General features: G+C 37.4%; 1 protein-coding gene and 1 long non-coding RNA gene across 3 annotated transcripts; both read left to right on the top strand.

Moving 5' to 3' along the window:
- The first annotated feature begins 5,873 nt into the window (after positions 1-5,873).
- LOC136259213 (uncharacterized) lies at positions 5,874-7,792 on the top strand. Its single transcript, XM_066052696.1, has 5 exons — positions 5,874-6,339; positions 6,396-6,615; positions 6,676-6,948; positions 7,006-7,249; positions 7,321-7,792. Exons 1-5 carry the CDS (start codon positions 5,968-5,970, stop codon positions 7,790-7,792), a joined length of 1,581 nt encoding a protein of 526 aa, XP_065908768.1. The 5' UTR covers positions 5,874-5,967.
- A 1,056-nt stretch (positions 7,793-8,848) lies between these two features.
- Positions 8,849-10,267, top strand: LOC136258508 (uncharacterized). Of its 2 annotated transcripts, XR_010702801.1 has the most exons (4): positions 8,849-9,168; positions 9,218-9,281; positions 9,373-9,676; positions 9,733-10,267. It is a non-coding gene; the product is annotated as an uncharacterized lncRNA (long non-coding RNA). The 2 variants fall into 2 exon arrangements; XR_010702800.1 differs by having other exon boundaries at positions 9,218-9,676.
- Positions 10,268-20,105: the final 9,838 nt, after the last annotated feature.

Genomic DNA, 20,105 nt, shown 5'->3' with positions numbered 1-20,105 from the left:
TTACATACATACATGTAATTGTGTATTATGTAGCATTATCCGAAGATTATACTGGATGTCGATGTCTACCCAGTGTTTACATAGGGAACATAAAATACTGAACAAAGCAAGTATATGTGCAATGCTTATTAAATAGGGGGAAATGTTACATCTTCGTCTTCAAGGATATTTACATGTGTCTGCAATGGACAATTCCACAGTGAATGAAGGTCTGTATTGTGTTGATGTTCTTGAATAATGCTATCATCAAATCTTTTAAACATATGGTATACTTTAAATGTTATGTAACTCCCTGATGTAAACAGCTGTCTGTGAGAAAATCTTTTTTTCAGGCTTGTTTTAAATTTTTCAAATGATAACGGTATTCCTTTGCCGTCAAAAATTGCATGCACAACAGTATGAAACATGATTAAGTTAGGAGAGCTCCCTACAAGTACAGCAATACCTTCACTGTTCACCGATCTCACACATAACACTACGTGTACCAGTCCACCATGAGTCGATATGCTACTCATAAAGGAATCAGGAAGGTCAGTATGAAATGACTCAATGTACAATTGTTGTAAGTTACAATAATTTACTTCTGTAAGTGGCTCCGCAGAACGATCGTTTAAGTAATACAAGCACTTGAGGTGCTTACAGCCAATGATTATTTCTTGCAGAAGGGTATTTACTCCAGGAAGAAGGTGCATGATTCTACATTGTGTAAGAGATGGGAAGTGGGATAATATCAAAAGCCTTTTGTCAAATGATTTAGATATACAATTGTTACAATTACATCCGGACTCTAAGGCTTGCAGATGTTTACATTTCTGAAATAAACTTATAAACTGTTGTATGTCGGCATTCAAAGGTGGTAACAAAGCACACCACTCAATTGATAGATGAGTCAATTTCATATCACTCAATGTTTTCCACAATATAAACTGATCTTCTACATCAATTATAGCTATATTCATCAAATTTAGTCCTTGTAAATTCCAGCAGGAAGCAGCAATCGCTTGCAGACCTTGCAAATTCCTTAACCATGTTTTACTACCTTGCAAGTTCAGTCGTTGAAGGTTGGGACATGCAATAGCCAGATGCTTCAAATGTTTACAATCATCACAACGTGAAAAATCAAGTTCAGTGACACTCTCTAGATGAATTGCAGGGATTCTTCCGCAAGATCCCTGAGACATGAAAAGGTTTGATCTAGATATTATTGCCGCTTTCTGGATCACTACACCATCTTTAGTTTCGCCATCAGTTACTAACAGTGTTGAATCTTCTACTCCAAAATCTTCTAATTCAATACTAATGGGGTTTGCAAATAGTGGAGTAGTTGTTTGACCAAAATCTAGCTGAAACTCTGGTAGTACAGTATATAAGTTTAATGGAATGTTTGTCATGCTGTAAACTTTAACATGACCTGTGCAGCCAGCTGGTGACTGGAAGCGGTTTAATCCAACATAACAACTGGTTAGTGCTTGTGAAAAACCAAAGCACTTTCCAGTGACAATGTTGATATTCTGTGGAACAAAGCCATTTGACATCCAATATCTCACCCATGAAAAGCCATGATGCTGGTCACTATCACGGACTAGATCTGTTCTTATAGTCAGTTCTTTTAGATATACACCATGATTAAATGCCACGAGTAGTTGTTTAATATCATTATCCCACTGAACATCTAGTCTCTGTAGGTACCGCATGTGCTGCAAGACCTCCTTTAACTGCACCGCATGATCATAATTGATCGACAACAGTCTGAGACTAAGCTGTGTTACATTCCCACAATTCTTTAGCATGCCGAGTAGTTTTGATGTACCGGTGTTTAGTTCCTCAGACCACTGTTTATCATATTTATATAATTCTCTTTGCGCTGCTTTAAAATACGTGGATACCAGTTTCATGTGTTGTCCACACATCTTCAACACATTATTCACAGAGTCTTCATCACCAATGTGGTAATAAGGCCAAACAAACGGCATTTTCCACAATGACGATGTTTCGATCACACTTTGTAGTCTACGTGAAACGTATTGCAACTTGGCTTTGTCACGTGTCATTAAAAATGACACTATATAAACCAGCAACTCTGTTGGAAGAGTCAAAAGGATCCCTTTTTCGTCGCGACAGGCATAATAAAGGACTCTGGAAGTATCCATCAGTAGCGTACAAGGTCGACCTTAGCACAGATAGTCCCCGGATAGTCCCTACTTCGGAGTGGACAGACCACAGACCACAGACCCTCCTAACGCGCAGAGCGCTCATCGATTAAATATTATTAGCGCCCGCGCCAAGCGTCCAGTAAGGGTGCTTATAATGCAGCAACTACTGTATTCAACTAGTCTGGCGCCGCCTGCCCTTTTGCAAAAAAGGGTGGCACTATTTCACAACGCTTGATGCCTTTTGTGACTTTAACTTAAAAACGAAAATAAAATAATAAAATGTGAGATTTCTGAGCTCGATCCCGGGACTTTTTGTAATGCATGCAGTTGCCGGAAGCTGAATTTTAGATGTATTTAAATGTAAAAATGGTGATCTAACCTAGTAACAGTGGCGTAGCTACCATTAAGGCAACCGAGGCAGCTGCCTCGGTAAAAATTGCTCAACAATTCAGGCTGAGCAGCCTGAGTTTTGAGTGACACCCCTAATTTTCTACTCAAACGTTTACTAATACCATAGATACTATAGCCTATAGTATCTATGCTAATACTAAGACAGCATTACTGTACCACACATAATAGAATCTATATGGCTGCAATACTAAGCAGGGCCGGAGCCCACGGTGACAAAAGTCCGGCATTGGCTGGACCACTTTTCAGCTACTTGAATTTGTGTCAAAAAATCGAGTTACTCTAATAGAGCAGTCATCGTAATGTACTCTAATAGAGCATTCAGTACTGATTATAGCCACAGTTCTCTTTACACTGCTTGGTTTAAATCATTTACATCTATGTTAATTGTCTTTAAATTACTTTTCAAAAGTTCCAATCAGTCAACTGCATGGCAGTGCATTGAGCTACTGAATTGATCACATCGTGCATTAGCAGTTACAATAAAAAAATTGTTTCCACATGCCATTTCAAAGCATATATTTTCAAAAATTTCCTTGAGGGAGCATGCCCTCATACTCCTAGTTTGACATGCAGCTGAGTATCACACGAAAGAGATGATCTCCGACTTAAAATATCAATAAAAGTATAGTGTGCATGACTATGACCTCGTTTGTTGCAGTCCATGGATGGCTTGACCTCTAAAAATATCTCCAGAGTAAGTCAGCTTTTGTGCTGAGTGAAATTAAACTAATCTAATAATTGAAGCATAGTATACTGTAAGCTGGAGCATTACTTATGACATGTAGAAAAATGCTCAGAGTCTTCTGAAACATCCAACCAATAAACCAAGCTTGAAAGTGTTTGTGAATCAGTTGAGTTAAACCCTCTCAATTAGGTCAATATATAAACTTTGCCTCGGTAAAACTTTTTCCTGGCTACGCCACTGAGTAATATGGCTGAATCCAAGCCCTGACCCTAACTGGATTTATAGCAGCTAAAGCTGAACCCAAACCCTAACTTTGCATGACTACTGATCGTGAGAAACCATACCTCAGAGGTGGATCCAGAGTTTGGAAAGGGGGGGGGGGTGCACTTTGTTGAAAAGTTGAAGACAAAAAATTCACAGCAATAATGGCCAATGGGGGGGTGATAATGGCTGTCCTTTACCAAATGTATGTATACTATAAAGTATATAAAGATCCTTATTCAGATCCTTATTCATAGCTTCATATTATTATTATTGGGGGTACAGGTAAGAAGGCAAAGCCTGTAAAAACCTGATCTAAACAATCAAACTACTACAAAAATAACTATACAATATCATACTGGTAATCATAATAAAATCTATCTAGGTGTGTCTTAAACAAATTGGTTGAATTAACATTAAGTGAATCATGTGGGAGTCCATTCCAATCATTTATAATTAAGCTACACTGCCTTATGAACACTGTGACTGCTTATTAGAGTGTAAGGTCACCAAACTAAAGCTAAGATCATTTGCTCCAACTCACAAGTAGATTGATAACAACACTGTTCATAATAAGGAAGTACAATACACATATACACAAGAAAATACAAAAGGACAAAAGACCAATAAAAAGAATATGGTTAGCTACAAGCGATTACAAGTACATGAATACAATAAGCTAAATGGATTACAAAATGTAAAGGTTAACTACTAAAAATAGATACATGATAATTAAAGTGTGTGCATGATGAATTACTAACGTGGGCAGGGGCGGATCCAGGAGCTGGCAAGGGGAGGGGCACAAACAGTCTAAGTTGTAGGTGGTTGGGGAGAGCCAGATTCTCTTGTTAGTTGCTGCATTTTAAGCAGCAAATAATCACCTCTTAGTAGTGTCTCACAGTTGATTTTTGCCATTCTGGCCTTTTTGGATGGTTGTGAACTCTTAGCTTTTTAAAAGGCTCTGAATATCTTTTTAATAGCAATACGATAATTTAATTCTAGAGGCGCTTAGTACGCACGAAGGTGCTGGATGGACATTTTACAGCTAGTTTGACTGGTTTGCTTTGGTTTCAGGTGAATTTGTAATTTATGTTAGTAAAATGTGCACATTTTCATGAGTTAATAAACTGATCTCGGTCTGACTAGTAGCTATTTTAATCAGACGCATGGCTCCTCCACAAGGTGGGGGGGGCATTTGCCCCAAATGCCCCATGCTGGATCCGCCATTGGTGGGTATAATAATATATCAATGGCTGCCCGGCGGAACAATAGCAACTTCTTATATCAATATATATGCGCAGGGGCGACTACGGGCATGAAGCGTTGTTGTAAAATAACTGGGGCGCCCGCATTCATGAAGCGTTGTTGTGAAATTGTGTGAACCCGCTAAAAAACTTTTTGCGAAGGGGCGGGCGGTGCCAGACTAATATTCAACGTACTGCTGGTCCTCTACAACTTTGTGCTGGCCAAACTTCTGGTGTTGAAGCTGCAATCCATTCCACGAGGACCATTTTCTCTGATGAAAATTCTGAAGATGTTTAACCATAGATACTATACCGTCATACCTCTCAACTGTCACGCCTCCGGCGTGACTCTCACGTTTTCACCTCCAATCTCACGCTCTCACGCTCAAAACATAAATTGTCACGCCTCACACTGCAGATGTCGAAAGCCTCCCACGCACATAATTAATGAGGCGCGGCCGCCTCTCCGGTATTTACATAAAGGACGCACAAGACGTATGTTCGTGCACGTTTACGAACCAGGCTGCGGTTTTGTTGAAGCCACGTGGATGCAGTAGATAGCTGTTAGATGCAAGGATGTCTGGGACTTGTATTAGCCTGGACACTTCATCTTCTGAAGCTTCGGATGATGAAGCTTTAAGCCTCCATAGTGATGGTGAATGTGATGGGTTAAGCCCTGGCCCATCAAAGCGACAGAAAGCAACTGCTGGAGCAGCTGTTTACAAGACAAGGTTTAAAAATGAGTGGACCAAGACATGGCCATTTATTTGTGGAGTCCCAGGGAATATATACAAATTTCGCTGTACCATTTGTTCAAGGGACATCAGTTGTAGCCACATGGGAAAAGCTGATGTAGAAAGACACATTGGCAAGGAGATGCACAATGCAAATGTAAAATCTGCACATTCTCAAAGAAAGCTACAGTTTGTTCCAGTGTCTGATCCGATAACTGATAAGGTATAAATAAAATTAAGTACTTGTATTTGTAAAGTATTACACCTTATGTTAGGTTACTCGTGCAGAAGTGAAGGTAGCAACAATGTTGGGTCAACATAACATACCAATTGCTCTTTCTGATGAACTAACCCCCCTTTTTCGTGACATTTTCCCAGACAGTGAAATAGCTAAACGGTATGCTTCTCGACAAACAAAAACTGCTTGTTTGATTAACAGAGCAATTGCACCCTTCTTCTGTCAAAAGCTAGTTACTACAATGAAAACAACTCCATTTTCAGTAGCTATTGATGGCTCCAGTGACACAGGCAAGGAGAAAATGAACCCCCTTACCATCAGAACGTATGACGATAGCCGTGGGATTGTACATACACAATTTTTAGACATGTGTATGTCATCAGATGCAACTGCTGAAGGCATATTTTCTAAAATGCAAGAGGCTCTTGACAAGCATGAAATATCATGGAACAACTGTGTTGGCATTAGTTTAGATAATACCTCAGTTAATATGGGGTGCCACAACTCTATTAGAACTAGAGTTGTGGGAGCAAATCCAGCTGCATATATTTTAGGCTGTCCTTGCCACATAGTGCACAACATTGCAAGCAAAGCCAATGAGGCATTTGAACAGGTAAATTATTTACAATGCATATAATTGTCAAATAATTGTTTGATTTATTATAATAGGTGTCACACTTTAATGTTGAAGAGATGGTTGTCGACCTATTTTATTGGTTTGACAAAAGTACAAAGCGGAAAGCCAACCTTGACAGATACTGCAGTTTCTGTGATACCAACTATCGGGAGATTGTCAAGCATGTCAGTACTAGGTGGCTCAGTTTGGGTAGGGCTGTAGATCGTGCACTGCAGCAGTATGAGGCACTGAAAAGTTACTTTGGATCTCAAAGTATGAATTAATAATATTATTATTTACCACAGGCAAATAAATTGTATTTTATTGTCGTAGGTGAATCAGTAAGCAGATTTGCTCGGCTGCAAGTTATGTTTTCAGCACCTCTTACAGAATTGTACTTGCTCTTTTATCAAGCTGCTTTGCAAGTGTTCCTGCACTTCAATATGTTTCTTCAAAGGGAAGATCCTTTGATTCCAATCATCCATAAGCAGATAGCATCCTTTTTAACAAAATTGGCCACCAAATTTCTTCTGGTATCAACAATTAAAGCTGCAAAAGGAGATTTTTGCAGTATGTCATACAAAGACTCAGCTAAACAACTTTCAGGTGATATTTATATAATATGTAATATTCGATTACTAAACTTCTGTATCTGTTTCGTAGATGATGATATTTTTATTGGATTGATTACCAGGCAACGTCTGAACAAACTATTTAGAGAGGGAGATTTATCACCCACAGAGAAATCTAAGTTTCTCAAGAGTGTGAGGGCATTTTACATTCGAGCTATGGAATATTCAATAGCTAATCTTCCATTAAATGATGATCTCCTGAGAAATGCCGCATTTGTGCACATTCCCTCTAGAGAAGATGCCAGGTTTACTCAAGTGGAATACTTTGTTTCAAGGTACAGTGTAAAGTATAGCAATCTGATGGAAAGACCTACATATGATATATGCATCCTTAATTATACTGCAGGTTTAACCACCTTCTACCTTATCATTCTCCTCAAGAACTGGAGCAGCTTTCAGAAGAATTTAGCATGTATCAGTTAATTGAGGATAATGAGATTCCACAAGGTATATGGGATACTGCTACAGTGAAGGAGGATGATGGAAAATGTTACTACAGAATGGATATCTTGTGGCATTTTTTGTCAACTTTGAAAATGCCAGATGGTTCTCATTGCTTTGGGAAGCTTACAAAGGTGGCTAAGCTTGTACTGGTTATTCCACACTCCAATGCAGAAGAAGAGAGGGTTTTCTCAATGGTTCGCAAGAACAAAACCGCTTTTCGTCCTAGCTTAGATCCTAAGGGTACATTGTCTAGTTTGCTGACAATCAAGCTAGCTAATACAGAACCAGCTCATAGATTTGAACCCCCTGAGGAAGTGCTGAAGGGAGCCAAATCAGCTACTACAGAGTACAACAATATTCATTCTAAAACGTAGCCCACTTTAATACTGTACTGTAACAGTTACAATTTTTCATCTATTTATGTTTGACAATAAGTAATTGATCTGTCTTTCTGACTCAGCATTGTGATATACAATGCCGAGCTTTGCAGCTATAGCGGCAGCTGTATGCATTACTAGCTAAGGGGATGAAATTTTAGTCTGGATCATTAATAACACTTATGTATCTGAGTTTAGTGTGAAGTTAAAGTACACTAACTGCATTACAGCAGACTCTTGTAGGTGGGGGAGGTCACTTAGTGGTTCCCACAGCTGTCTCGTTTTCTGTCAGTGTCTGATGTAATAAACCCCAATGAGCAACTACTTAACACTAAAGAAAAAAGTGCATAAATAAATTTGTATAATAGCTAAACTTACTCTGTGAATGACATCATAGAGATATAGTATCCCCCAGGTACTAAATTGATGGCATAGTTTTCAGTGGTGACAGAACCGAGTCCCACAATCATATATTTAAATTTGAATTCTGCAGCACAAATATCATAATGTAAAATGTGACTGGAAGTTCTTTAAGCCAGTAAGAAAACGGATGTGACAAGAAGTATAATATGGGACACTGGATAGGTCAGATGTAATTTCTTGTGGAAGTGGCTATTGGACTCGATGATCTGCTGTTCTCTCAAGTCTCTATGCGAGCCATCATCTCTGCATTATGTACAGCTATATAGGTGTATACTGACATTCCAGCACATTATAATTGTAATGAGCTCTCCTGAGGGATAGTGTCGATAGATAGAAATGCACACACCATGCCAAAATCTTTTTATAGTGTATCTACAGCCTAAGGGCATGCTTGTTAGTTGCTGTTTGCTTGAGTTTGAGTCAGTTCCTTTCTCCGAAGATGGATCTCACTCCTAGCAATGCTTCCAACTTGAGAGCTCTGTACCGTATTTCTATAATTATAAACCGTTAAAAATATTTCCTCGAAGCTAGCATCCGACGAAAATTAATTACGCGAAATTTTTAATATTAGAGATGTCGGTTAACTGCTTTCTGGTCACCTGGATCGAAGCTTAGCCGTTGGCATTTCAATAGTATATCTTTGTTGCAGTATATTAATAAAACGAGAATGGCCTCGGGGGGAGCTGTCCTCGTCTATTTCGCCGCCAGCGATAGCGTTATTATTATTAATTAGCAAAGCCCACCAGGGGCAACACGCTAATGTCCATTACAATTACACACAATACCAATCAGATTGTTCTTAAAAGTGTCAATGTCAATCTTGTCAATGTCAATCTTGTCAATGTCAATCTTGTCAATGTCAATCTTGTCAATATCAGAGATAGGTAGTTGGTTCCATTGAATAATTGTTCGTGGTAAGAAAGAGTATTTGTAAACATCGATTCTTGTTGGTAAGTGAAATAGCTTGAGGGGGTGGTTGGAATGAGTGTATGATACTAGAACTGATGGAGGTATACAACGATCGGGTATGACTATTAACCTTCTCAAAATTTTGAATAGCAAAGTAAGTCGAGTCATTGTCCTTCTGTCTTGGAGACTAGGCCATTCAAGGTATGTCAGCATATCTGTTACACTGTCGTGTTGTTGCTCACTAGATCTGAACCACGGTTTGTTTAGAACAAAACAAGCAGCCCGATGCTCGATCATTTCAAGTTTGTATATCATACTTGTGTTGTGGTAGGGATCCCAGATGGCTGAACAATACTCAATGGATGGTAGCAGTAGTTGTTTGTATAGATGGTCTTTAATTTCTATTGGTGCAGTGTGCAAGGTCCTTTTTAGGAAGCCAAGAAGTTGGTTAGCCTTGCTGCAAATATAGTTGATATGGGGGTCCCAGGATAAACTGTGAAGACGGATACTATGTTCCAATACTGTATTGAGAGGGATGTTGGACACTTTGTATGTAAAGCTGCTTTTGTTGTGATGTAATGTTATTTGTAAAATGTTACATTTAGGAACATTGAACTCCATCAGCCAGTCGCTTGCCCATTTGGTTAAAGAATTTAGATCATTCTGCAGAATGTGATGGTCATTTGGTGTTGCTATAACTTTTGTAGAGTAATATACAGTGGAACCTGTGTTACGGTCACCTGGATTAAGCGGTCACCTCTGCATAACGGCCATGGTCACGAGGTCCCAAATATTTTCCCATACAAATGTATGCATTGTGGTCTGCATTAAGCGGTCACCTGTCTAACGCGTATAACGGCCAACCAACAATTCGCCTATGAATCACTGTATACATAACTTTCTCCTTCGTATAGCGGTCGCTACCTTTTATGGTGGCTTGTTAAGCCAATTTCCTGGTACCACGGCACCGTTTCAATTAATGCGCAATTATCACACTTCCTGCCTTTCAATGAATACTATATAATCAATCAGGCTTTATTGCTTAAGCGTATTCAATAGCTATTACCAACATTCATAGACTCACCTTACCCTTTCTGTACTAAATATTCAGACTGTATTGCGGTTGGCGCGAGCCTCTTAATAATAATTACTCATTTATAACGGTCATAGCCTAGTCTCGCGTGGCCAGACCCTTTCCGCGCAGCCGCTTATCGATTTGAAATTATACAGAAAATTGCATTGTCTTTGCAACTACCGGCCATGCGCGGTTTGAGCATGCGCGTGTTTTGAATAATGAAATGCGTGCAATACAGGGTTTTGGTATTTGCTAACTAGTGATGATCCTACCGTTCCCGGTATACTTGCCATAAAAGTGTGTATAATTCCGGTTATACAATGATTTAACTGACGCTGAATTGAACGGCTTCGATACCTGCCGACTGTTATACCCGGTATTGCGCGCGTTTTATTATTCAAACCGCGCATGGCCGGTTGTTGCAAAGACAATGCAATTTTCTGTAAGCGGCTGTGCGGAAAGGGTCTGGCCACGCGAGACTAGTCATAGCCACTAAAATGTTGCTGACCACCTTATGCAGGTTTTCTCTATAACAGCCACCTGTACATAAAGGCCAGATATATCTGGTCCTAAGGTGACCGTTATAGACAGGTTCCACTGTATCATCTGCAAACAGTCGTATTTCACTCGAGGATTTCACTTTTGATGTTGGCAATGACGGGCCGGGCAATGATGCCATGCCATGATAGACATCTACTACAGGACACATTAAATGAAGTATAGCTATATACAAATATGATTCTAGCTACAGCAATTCCACTCCAGTCCACTGCTTGAGTTTGTGACGCCGGGGCCGCTCGATCTGGGGTGCAGCCTCCATGGAACGGAGATGCCACACTTGAAGTTTCACTCTGCTTGTCATTCTACTTCTCCTATATATACAAAAAAGGACAGTACAGATTTAAACGAATTAATATAATAAAGCTACATAATTCATTGTTAAAAAATTTTCGTCGCTTGAGGACACAGTTGAAAAATTTTTAACACGAAAATTTAACTCGTGAAAATTTCTCGCAGCTTATATTTATAGAAATACGGTAGCTAGCTTAGATATATAATTATATTATCTATGTTTTAACTTACTTAACAGGGCTGTAGCATTGCAGAACATCAGTACACTTGCCCTGCCTTTTTGACCATCGTAATCAACATTTATCGCTTTCCAGCACCATTATGTTGATGGTGACATTATTTATTCCAATGAAGGGACCACTCAGGGGGACCCCCTGGTTATACCCATACCATCAATTCAGGTGGGAAAAGCCAACAAATCTCTTTCTAAATCACCAGGTGGTGAATGGCCCGGCCAGTTACTGCAGGAATTAAAGGTGTGTCTAATGCATTCCTCAAGTGGTTGAAAAAGGTCATCCACATTAAGTATAGTACGAGCAATAAATAACCATTTGCTGATGACTCTGTGTGTAAAGGCAGAGTAAGCCACTTTACTAGTTTGAAGACACCGATTGAGTTGGCCTCTGAAAAAGGAGCTTTAAATTGGCCAACTGTCCTTCAGTTGCAGGAGCATAATTTCTCCCTTCACTAAACTGCTTTCCATGATGCTGTTGCTCTCAGATGTGGATGGGATCCAGCCAGGCTCCCTCAACATTGTGCTTGTGAAATTAAGTCCAGTGTTGAACATTCTTTTGCTTGTCCCAAGGGTGGTTTTCCATCAATTCATCACAATGAGATCCGTGATTTGTCAGCTAGTTTACTGACTGAGGTTGCCATGAGGTTGCAGTTGAACCACATTTGTAACTAGTCACAGGTGAGCAATTCATCCTAACTTCTTCAAACACTGAAGATGATGCTTACCTAGACATTTTGCTAGTGGATTTTGGGGAGGTCGTTGTGAGAAGACCCACATTGATGTAAAAGTTTTTAACCCACACGCACCAAGTAATCGTACCACCAATACCAGGGCCATTTATAGAAAACATGAATTGTTTAAAAAGCGATTGTATGAAACTCACACATGTGAAGTTGAACAGAGTTCCTTTACTCCTTTAGTTTTCTCAGTCACAGGGGGTATGGCTAATGAAGCAACAGTTCTTTACAAGCGCCTTGCCTCCCTGCTATCTGATAAGTGGGACTCAAATTATGCAGCTGTAATAGGTTGGGTACGATGCTGCTCTTAAGGGGATGTACTGTTATTGTTTTGTACATTTAATTCGTTTGCTTTATGGCATAAAGTATATTGAAGTATCTTTGATCAATAAGTGCCCTGTGTATTAGGAGGGTCTGGCTACGTGAGACTATACTGATTGATTGATTTTTAGTTTAACCTCATGGTAGTCGGAAAAAGCCATTCTTCCCCTACCAGAGCGCACACACACAACAATAAACGCAGCACAAAACACAACCACTAGACAACTGTGTTACACACACAATAACTATACTAACAAGCTTATTTAAGTAAAAGTCCTTAACAGGGGATATAAATTCAAGAGCAGAGTCTCCACCTGGAAGCCAAAGAACATCAGTAAAATGTGTATGTTTGTGTTATTATACCTACATTCTCCGTATATGTACGGATACTATCTAAAATATTTCTGCATTTATCCTTGCCATGCCCTGATCACTGTAGTCGCATGTGATTGTATTGCAGGCTTGTTCCCGCAGTTTGGAATTGGAATGATTTTATAATGTAATTCATATCTGTGTGTTATTCTTTTGTGTTGACAAAGAAAAGTGTATTGTATTTCTAGTCTCATACCCAGTCCCTGTAAATTAGATCTAGAGATTTTTATAAACACCCCCTTTCTGAGGGGGCACATATAATCTCTAATTGTGATAAGTGCTACCCACCCCAGAGAAATACCGATAGTAGGAGACTACCATGTAGCCTAATATTTCAAGGTTTGGGGGTCAACAGTGCAAATTTTATCCCTGAAATATTTAGACCTCCATGGTCTAATATATCTTGGATTATTTGCAAATCCATCCTGTTATTTTATCCACACTGCCCAACCTTGAAAATATTCCCCCTCAAAATATTTAGGTTATAGCTACCATATCATTAAAATTGCATGTAAAAAATAAGTTTTCCATCCCCCCTAGAGACTGCCCCCTCAGGTCTTCATGTTTTAAAAGCCCTCCATGGTTTTTAAAATCCATAAAGATCCGGCTTGTGGTTGGTCGCTTTATTACCTTTTTAAAAAAATGTCTTCCATTATGATCACCTTGACAATCACATTTTCAAACATCACCTCTTGACTTACTTAAGAATCAGTAATTGTAAAATTAATAAATTATGTACAATTATGCTCACTATTGTTGAATATGATAATGAATGTTCTATTAGGGTAGCATTGCCTGTTTTTTAGAATCCACCCGCTATCTCAATCTTTATGATTTTTGACAGTCAGCAATAAACCAAGCTGGTCTCCTGGCAGAATAAGTTTCTTCATAGGCAGCTAACTGTTTAGTGATGGTGAATACATATCTTTAACTAGAATTTACGATAAACATTTTGATGAGTACTATTACCAGGTCACCAATCTAGCACAGACCTGTTTATTTTGAATGGGTCATGAATCATGATAAGATACTGTTGATACATACTAGATAAATCCCAAAAAGATCCGATGCCTGCGTTGTTACTATTCTATTATACCATTAATTTAACAAATTTTAACAGTGTATGACAAATTAAAGGACAATAGTTGTGGTTACTTAGCTGTCATAAATATAATAATGGTACAGGGATCTTTGGGATTTCTCCCACCATATATGAAACCTTATCCTGATGCAGAATTTTATGTAGTGTTTTTCTAATTCTGAAGCTTGTTATAATATTCAGTGGGCTAGTTGGACGGATACACAACAAGGGTGTCAACAAGTCCATTAACAAGTCCATTAACTGTAAATATATACACTACATGTATACATAGTCACTTTAACCAATATTATATATGACAAAATAGCCAGGCTGTAAGAAAGGGTGTGGCCCTCCAAAAAGTCCAGGGTGAATGAAATCAAAGGTGGTGGCCAAGAATGGCTGCAATGATGCTAATGCTGATGATCTAGCTAACACCTTTGGAAGGCCGCACCTTTTTTTCACAGCTTGGCTGCTTTGGTATAGATATCAAGAAGGCCTTTATAATGCAATTGTTAGAACTTCTAGTTATATAACCAACACCATGAAAACTAATGTGAAGCTTTTTTTTTGTACAGCACATACCTCCTGACCACACACCATTTTTGGGACATGTCACACTTGGGTATGATGAAAATAAAACAAGCTGAAACAACTGATGCACCTGAAATGAAAGGAATCATCTAGCAGCCCATGAAGTGAAGACATGCAGTTCCTGCAGAAATGACCACTAGTATCCTCTCGTTTATAGCAGTTCTATAACCTGCTTGTGATTGAGATCCCCTTAATTACATATAAATGATAATCCTTCTACTACTGTTTCTTTGCTTAGTCCTATTTATTCCAAGAATGATCGTACCACATCCATTACACCCAATCACATGGGTGCTAAACACCCTTGCTCTTTTTGCTGCACCAGAAGTCCTTCCAAAAGCTAATACAACACTGTGAGTTCCATGACCATCACAATCTCTTCCTCATTGATTGCTGCCAGTAACATCATCAATAGGATCAAAGCCAGGAATCATATCCTGAAATTCCTGATGATCAAGTCTGATGCCTGTAGAAGACACACCATACTATGATACATCTGCAATTGTATGCATAAAAAATAATGAAAAAAACAAGAAATAATTATAGGCTCAGGAATAATAATAATCTGAGTGTGACAGATTTGAGCTTTAATCATAGCCATATCAGCTGCAGTTATCCTGTATCTAAAATATAAATCTCCAGTGGAGTACTTCCCATCCAGATTATGCTGGTCAATCCTATTTAAATGCCATTGTGAAGTTTTGTCCTGTCACTTTTGCAATCTGATCTTCTTCAATGTATTCCACATCTGATTGTTGACACATCTGAAAACATCAGCTATAATGATATTCTGGCTCAGTAAGCACACACACACGCACGCACGCACGCACGCACGCACGAACGCACGCACACACACACACACACACACATACACACACATGCCAAATTAAGTAATTCTTTTGTTCCTGTCACTACCTATACATATCATGTCAATCAACCGCATCTAGATTCATTTTTACTATGGCCCTATCTTCAGATCTTTAGGAGCCAGTGTGACAGTAAATGATTCACCTGAATACTGAATGTTACTAGTTCCATTTAGTCTTTCAATGAGAGATTGAATCTTGTTTGATCTGGTGTAAAGAGTGGTAGTGACTGTGTATTGGCCAGTCTCCAGTATAGTCTGAGTTGATGTTGCTCCATTATTCCCCACTGTATCACCTGGTAAGTATCAACTTGTCACATTTCATTGCTGAAGTGATCATGACCATAGTTGTAGCTACAAGAAGGATCTTCTATAGATGATATTTAAACATCATTCTTGACTGTTTCTTGTTAACTCTTTGATACTCTGAACTGTGTTCTACAGTTCTGTCACCAGTGTTGCTGCTTTTATAACAATTTAGGTAAATCTGTTTTTAGGATTCTGTCAACTTTATGATTCCTTGTACGGTACATAGTTATTTTGCAAGCTGTGTATTTTTATTCTAACAAAATAGTTCTGATTAAGAACTGATCAACAAATTTACAGAAACATTAAGCAACTGGAAATCAAAGCTATACAAATGTTCCATTTTATACATAAACACAAGTTAGGTTGTGATAATGAGCATTTTGACAATAATGTAATGAACATAATTAGAAATCTTATGTATGAAAGCCACTAATGTGTGGGAATAAAATTAATATGAAACCATGAACCAAGTGAAAACTACTATACGAAGTGCACTTTCACTACATAATTTCATCCCTCTATAGTCTCTTGGTTAGAACCTTCTGTACACTGAACTCTGACCTAATAAACCCATTGATTCTTAACAACTGCTGTGTATACGTAGCTACAGTACACCTGGAGACCCTCTGAGACAGATACACATTTAACTTTATAAATGGATAATGTTTTTTAACTGTCTATTGTATAGCATAGGCCCTATATCATTTACACTTTATTTATGACTCCTTAAACTTTTTGAAACAAAATGATTATTATTCTTGGAAAATCTACAAGCAATGATTTGTACATTGGAATTTTAAAGATATACATTAAAAATCAAATGTTCTGTCTTATACATAATAAGTTATTACACAAATAAAGTGTGTGTGAAAATTAATAGTCTCTATTGCAAGCTTTTTGTATACTTTAGGTTCAAATGACGGGAGAACAAAAGTATAATTTCAACTTTATAAAGTAATGATATTTTGTTATACCACCTTTTGTCTGCAGTTTTAATTCAAAAAGTGTAAGTGTATGCTGTAACATAGTAAACATACGTATGTGCATTAACACGCTGTACACTTGTAGCTTTCAAACTCCACTGCTTTCAGGAATGTGCCTTATAGTATGTAACAAGGTATATCTGAAGGGGTAAAGTAAAGGCAGCATAATGAACACATACTCACATAGGTGCATAGTTATGTATACCTGTAGATGTTTTCACTGTGTCATGTTCTATCTCTGCACGGCATACATAAACACATCACTGTGAGTAAAAAAGCTGCATTCCAACATTTTAATGAATTGGTTAATTGCAATGGCACACATCTGGAGCTGAGCTATATGTTGAGAATTTCTGCTATATGTAGAACCACAAATGTCTACCATCACCTTGGGAGATGTTCTAATAATCTGTTATCCTCTGACAACACATGAAAGTTAAAGGCAGGCCCTATGTGTATATAGCATCTACTTTATAATAAACCCTAGCTGTCCTCAATTATATATATTCCTTTTAAAAAAGGAATTCGTCCCAAATGTTGCCAACCTCACAGGGTTTCCAGGCAGTCTGTGTAACAGTTAGCTTGGTGGCTTAATGTTGCTGAGAGATCAAGTGATGAAATTGCCGTGCAAAAGCTTCAGGTTATCTCCATATATACTCCAGCTGAAATACTTCCAAATATGTAGATCATTAAGTTACACATTATATAAACATCATAACTGATAAACTGTATAAGTATCTTGATTATTATTCTGTTGCTATTATATATTGCATTGCTTATTAGTCAGTTTGATTATAGCTTAGCACAAAGTTGAAAAAGTATTATTATTATTATTACATAGTTATGTAGCTATGTGTATATAACATATCCTGCCATTTAGTTTGTCTACCAAAACATGATTACCCTTTCATACATAATGCATAGTCACATGCTATATCCATTTTCCCACGTTATGAGGTATAGTGAAAGTGTTGTGTTACACATAATTACCATTGTGTAGCTATATAGTGTTTGGCTTCATAATTGTGGCTCCATGGGTGACTCCATTATTTAGGTTTCATATATGTTATCCTTTTTGTGCAAAAGGAAATTAGTTAGCATGTAAAATGTATTGTACAGTTTTATGCAATGGACAAACACATCAAACATTATGATACAGTATAATTCATGTTTATGTACAGAACTGTACATTTGTATACATTCAATGTATCCATGCCAGTGTATTAAAAGTGGCTGTAATTCTGAAGTTTTTGCACCACTTGATGAACACTCATAAAACTAACCCCATGCAAAAAAAACCAAAGTGGGGGAGGGGGGGGGGTGTAGGTGGCTGAAGGATTGTGTGGTAAGTTGCCAGTGGAGGTGACAGACTAAAGGAAGTTCTTTCCCTCCAGTGTGCTAAATGTGTAGTATGTTCAAACTAGCCCAACCTCCCCCGCCCCAAAAAAAAATTTTGAAAAATAATTGCATGATGAGGTTAAATCTGGAAACAATTTTTAACCAAAAATGGACTGAAAACTATAAGATTGAGATTTCCACTGAGAGAAAGGAAATTAGTTTAAAGAAAAAACAATAACTACTCTAACAATGATCTGAAATTGGAAGCAACTGTAGCTAATTTAATAAACAGCTATCTCATCATTGGAATGTGTCATTCAATTCAGTTTTAGCTAATTTTAATTATAAGATGGACCACAAAATAGTTTGTTTTTTTTGAAAAATATCTATCACAAGATTGAATCTGTAACCAATTTTAAGGAAATAGTCCATGAACTGAAAGATAGGAAATAAAAAAGGAAAAATGTTGAAAATATTTATCATAAGATTGGATCTTGAGGTATACAGTTAAATGATTGACATTTAAAATCACATACATAACCCTGACTCTTTACTATTTTGTAATGCAGGTGCTAGTTTTGGTCTGACATTTACAACTATAATACCCATCACTATTTACATACAACTAGTTTTTTGGCTACAATTAGCCCCTTTACTCATTCCTTAGACTCCTATAGAAATTACCTGTTCACTGATCTGTCATTATTTTTAAACTTCTATTACACGGGCTACCTGTAAAATGATTCAGTGTTGCTGTTGAGTAGTATGACATAGTGTTGTTTTAGTTAACTAAAACTATAACTAAAAGCAAATCCGTGTTATAACTAAAAACTAAATTTATAAAAGAATATTTCACCAAAAATAAATCTAAAACTAAAAGAATTGGATTACTAAAACTATATACATAAAACTATAACTAAAACGTTTTCAGAAAACTACAACTATAGCTAAAAAATTTCACAGCTTTGACTAAAACTATAACTAAAACTAAAATAACACAGAGAATATAACCATAACTAAATCAATAACTAAAACTAAAATTATTGAAGAAACTGGCTATGACTATAACTAAACTAAAACTAATAAGTCCTTACTAAAACAGCACTATATATGACACAATAATTTTGTTAAGAGGAAAGAACTAATTACGGCTTGGGTTACTTTAGCATATGGTAGCTACTAGATAATAGTAAAGAACTACTTTTTAACATAATAATAACAACGTTAATTTGCTTTGGAGAAGATGTGCCTTTCATCCATCTTTATGGTCACTTCCCTTCCAAATCTCCTCTAGCTGTTTATGGTTATTAAAAGTCATGATTCAGCGGCCTCAAGCAGTCATGGCATCCATAACAACACCAGTTATTGTGAAATGAAAACAAGTTTGAATTTGCAATGAGTAAATCTCAATGGACAGTAGACTTCACAGTAGACTTCATGCAGTGTTATTTTAGTAAGGCATTTGACTTTTAGCTTTAGTTACTATCATTAATATATTTTAGTTATAGTTTTAGTTTAAGATGGTAGATTTTTAGTTTTAGTTAAATGTTTTAGCTGCCATCTTCAGTACATTTTAGTTATAGTTTTAGATGTTAGATTTCAAAAGTTTTAGTTTCAGTTTTCCATACGATACCATTCAAAACAAATACCATTGTACTAAATATGATCATTTAGTTTTTTCTGGCCAAAAATATCACTGCTGCACATATACCCACATGGCTTTTGGATTTAGATGCAAATATGTAAGTCAGTCTATATGTTAGTTACACTGATGTATTTAAATGGAGTTTAAATACGTAATGTTTTGGGGGTATGCAATAATGTTACTGACAGCTTGTAATTAATGACCAGGTAGATGCAATAGGATAAATGGGTTCCACAATACAAAATAGGCAGGAAATGATGAACATTATAATCAGGATAACTCTGTTATAATCAGGATAACTCTGTTATAATCAAGATAACTCTCAAAAGTAATCGTCAGAAAAGAGCGCACAGATGACCACATGGAAAGTTGGAAAAGTTTGTCCCTGCCCAAAGCCCATCTCTAGATCTAGGAGACTACATTCAAAATATGTGTATATATTGTGAATATATAAACAGTGCAAATAATAATAAACGACAAACAAAAACTTATTAATAAATAATAAATAAAAAGATACATGTCAGGCTGGGGGAGGATATGCACCCACATGCGAGACTCATGGGGTAGAATTCCA

This window comes from Dysidea avara, chromosome 6, assembly GCF_963678975.1.
Source record: "Dysidea avara chromosome 6, odDysAvar1.4, whole genome shotgun sequence".
Taxonomy (NCBI): Eukaryota; Metazoa; Porifera; class Demospongiae; order Dictyoceratida; family Dysideidae; genus Dysidea; species Dysidea avara.
This window is presented reverse-complemented; position numbering and strand designations above follow the sequence as displayed.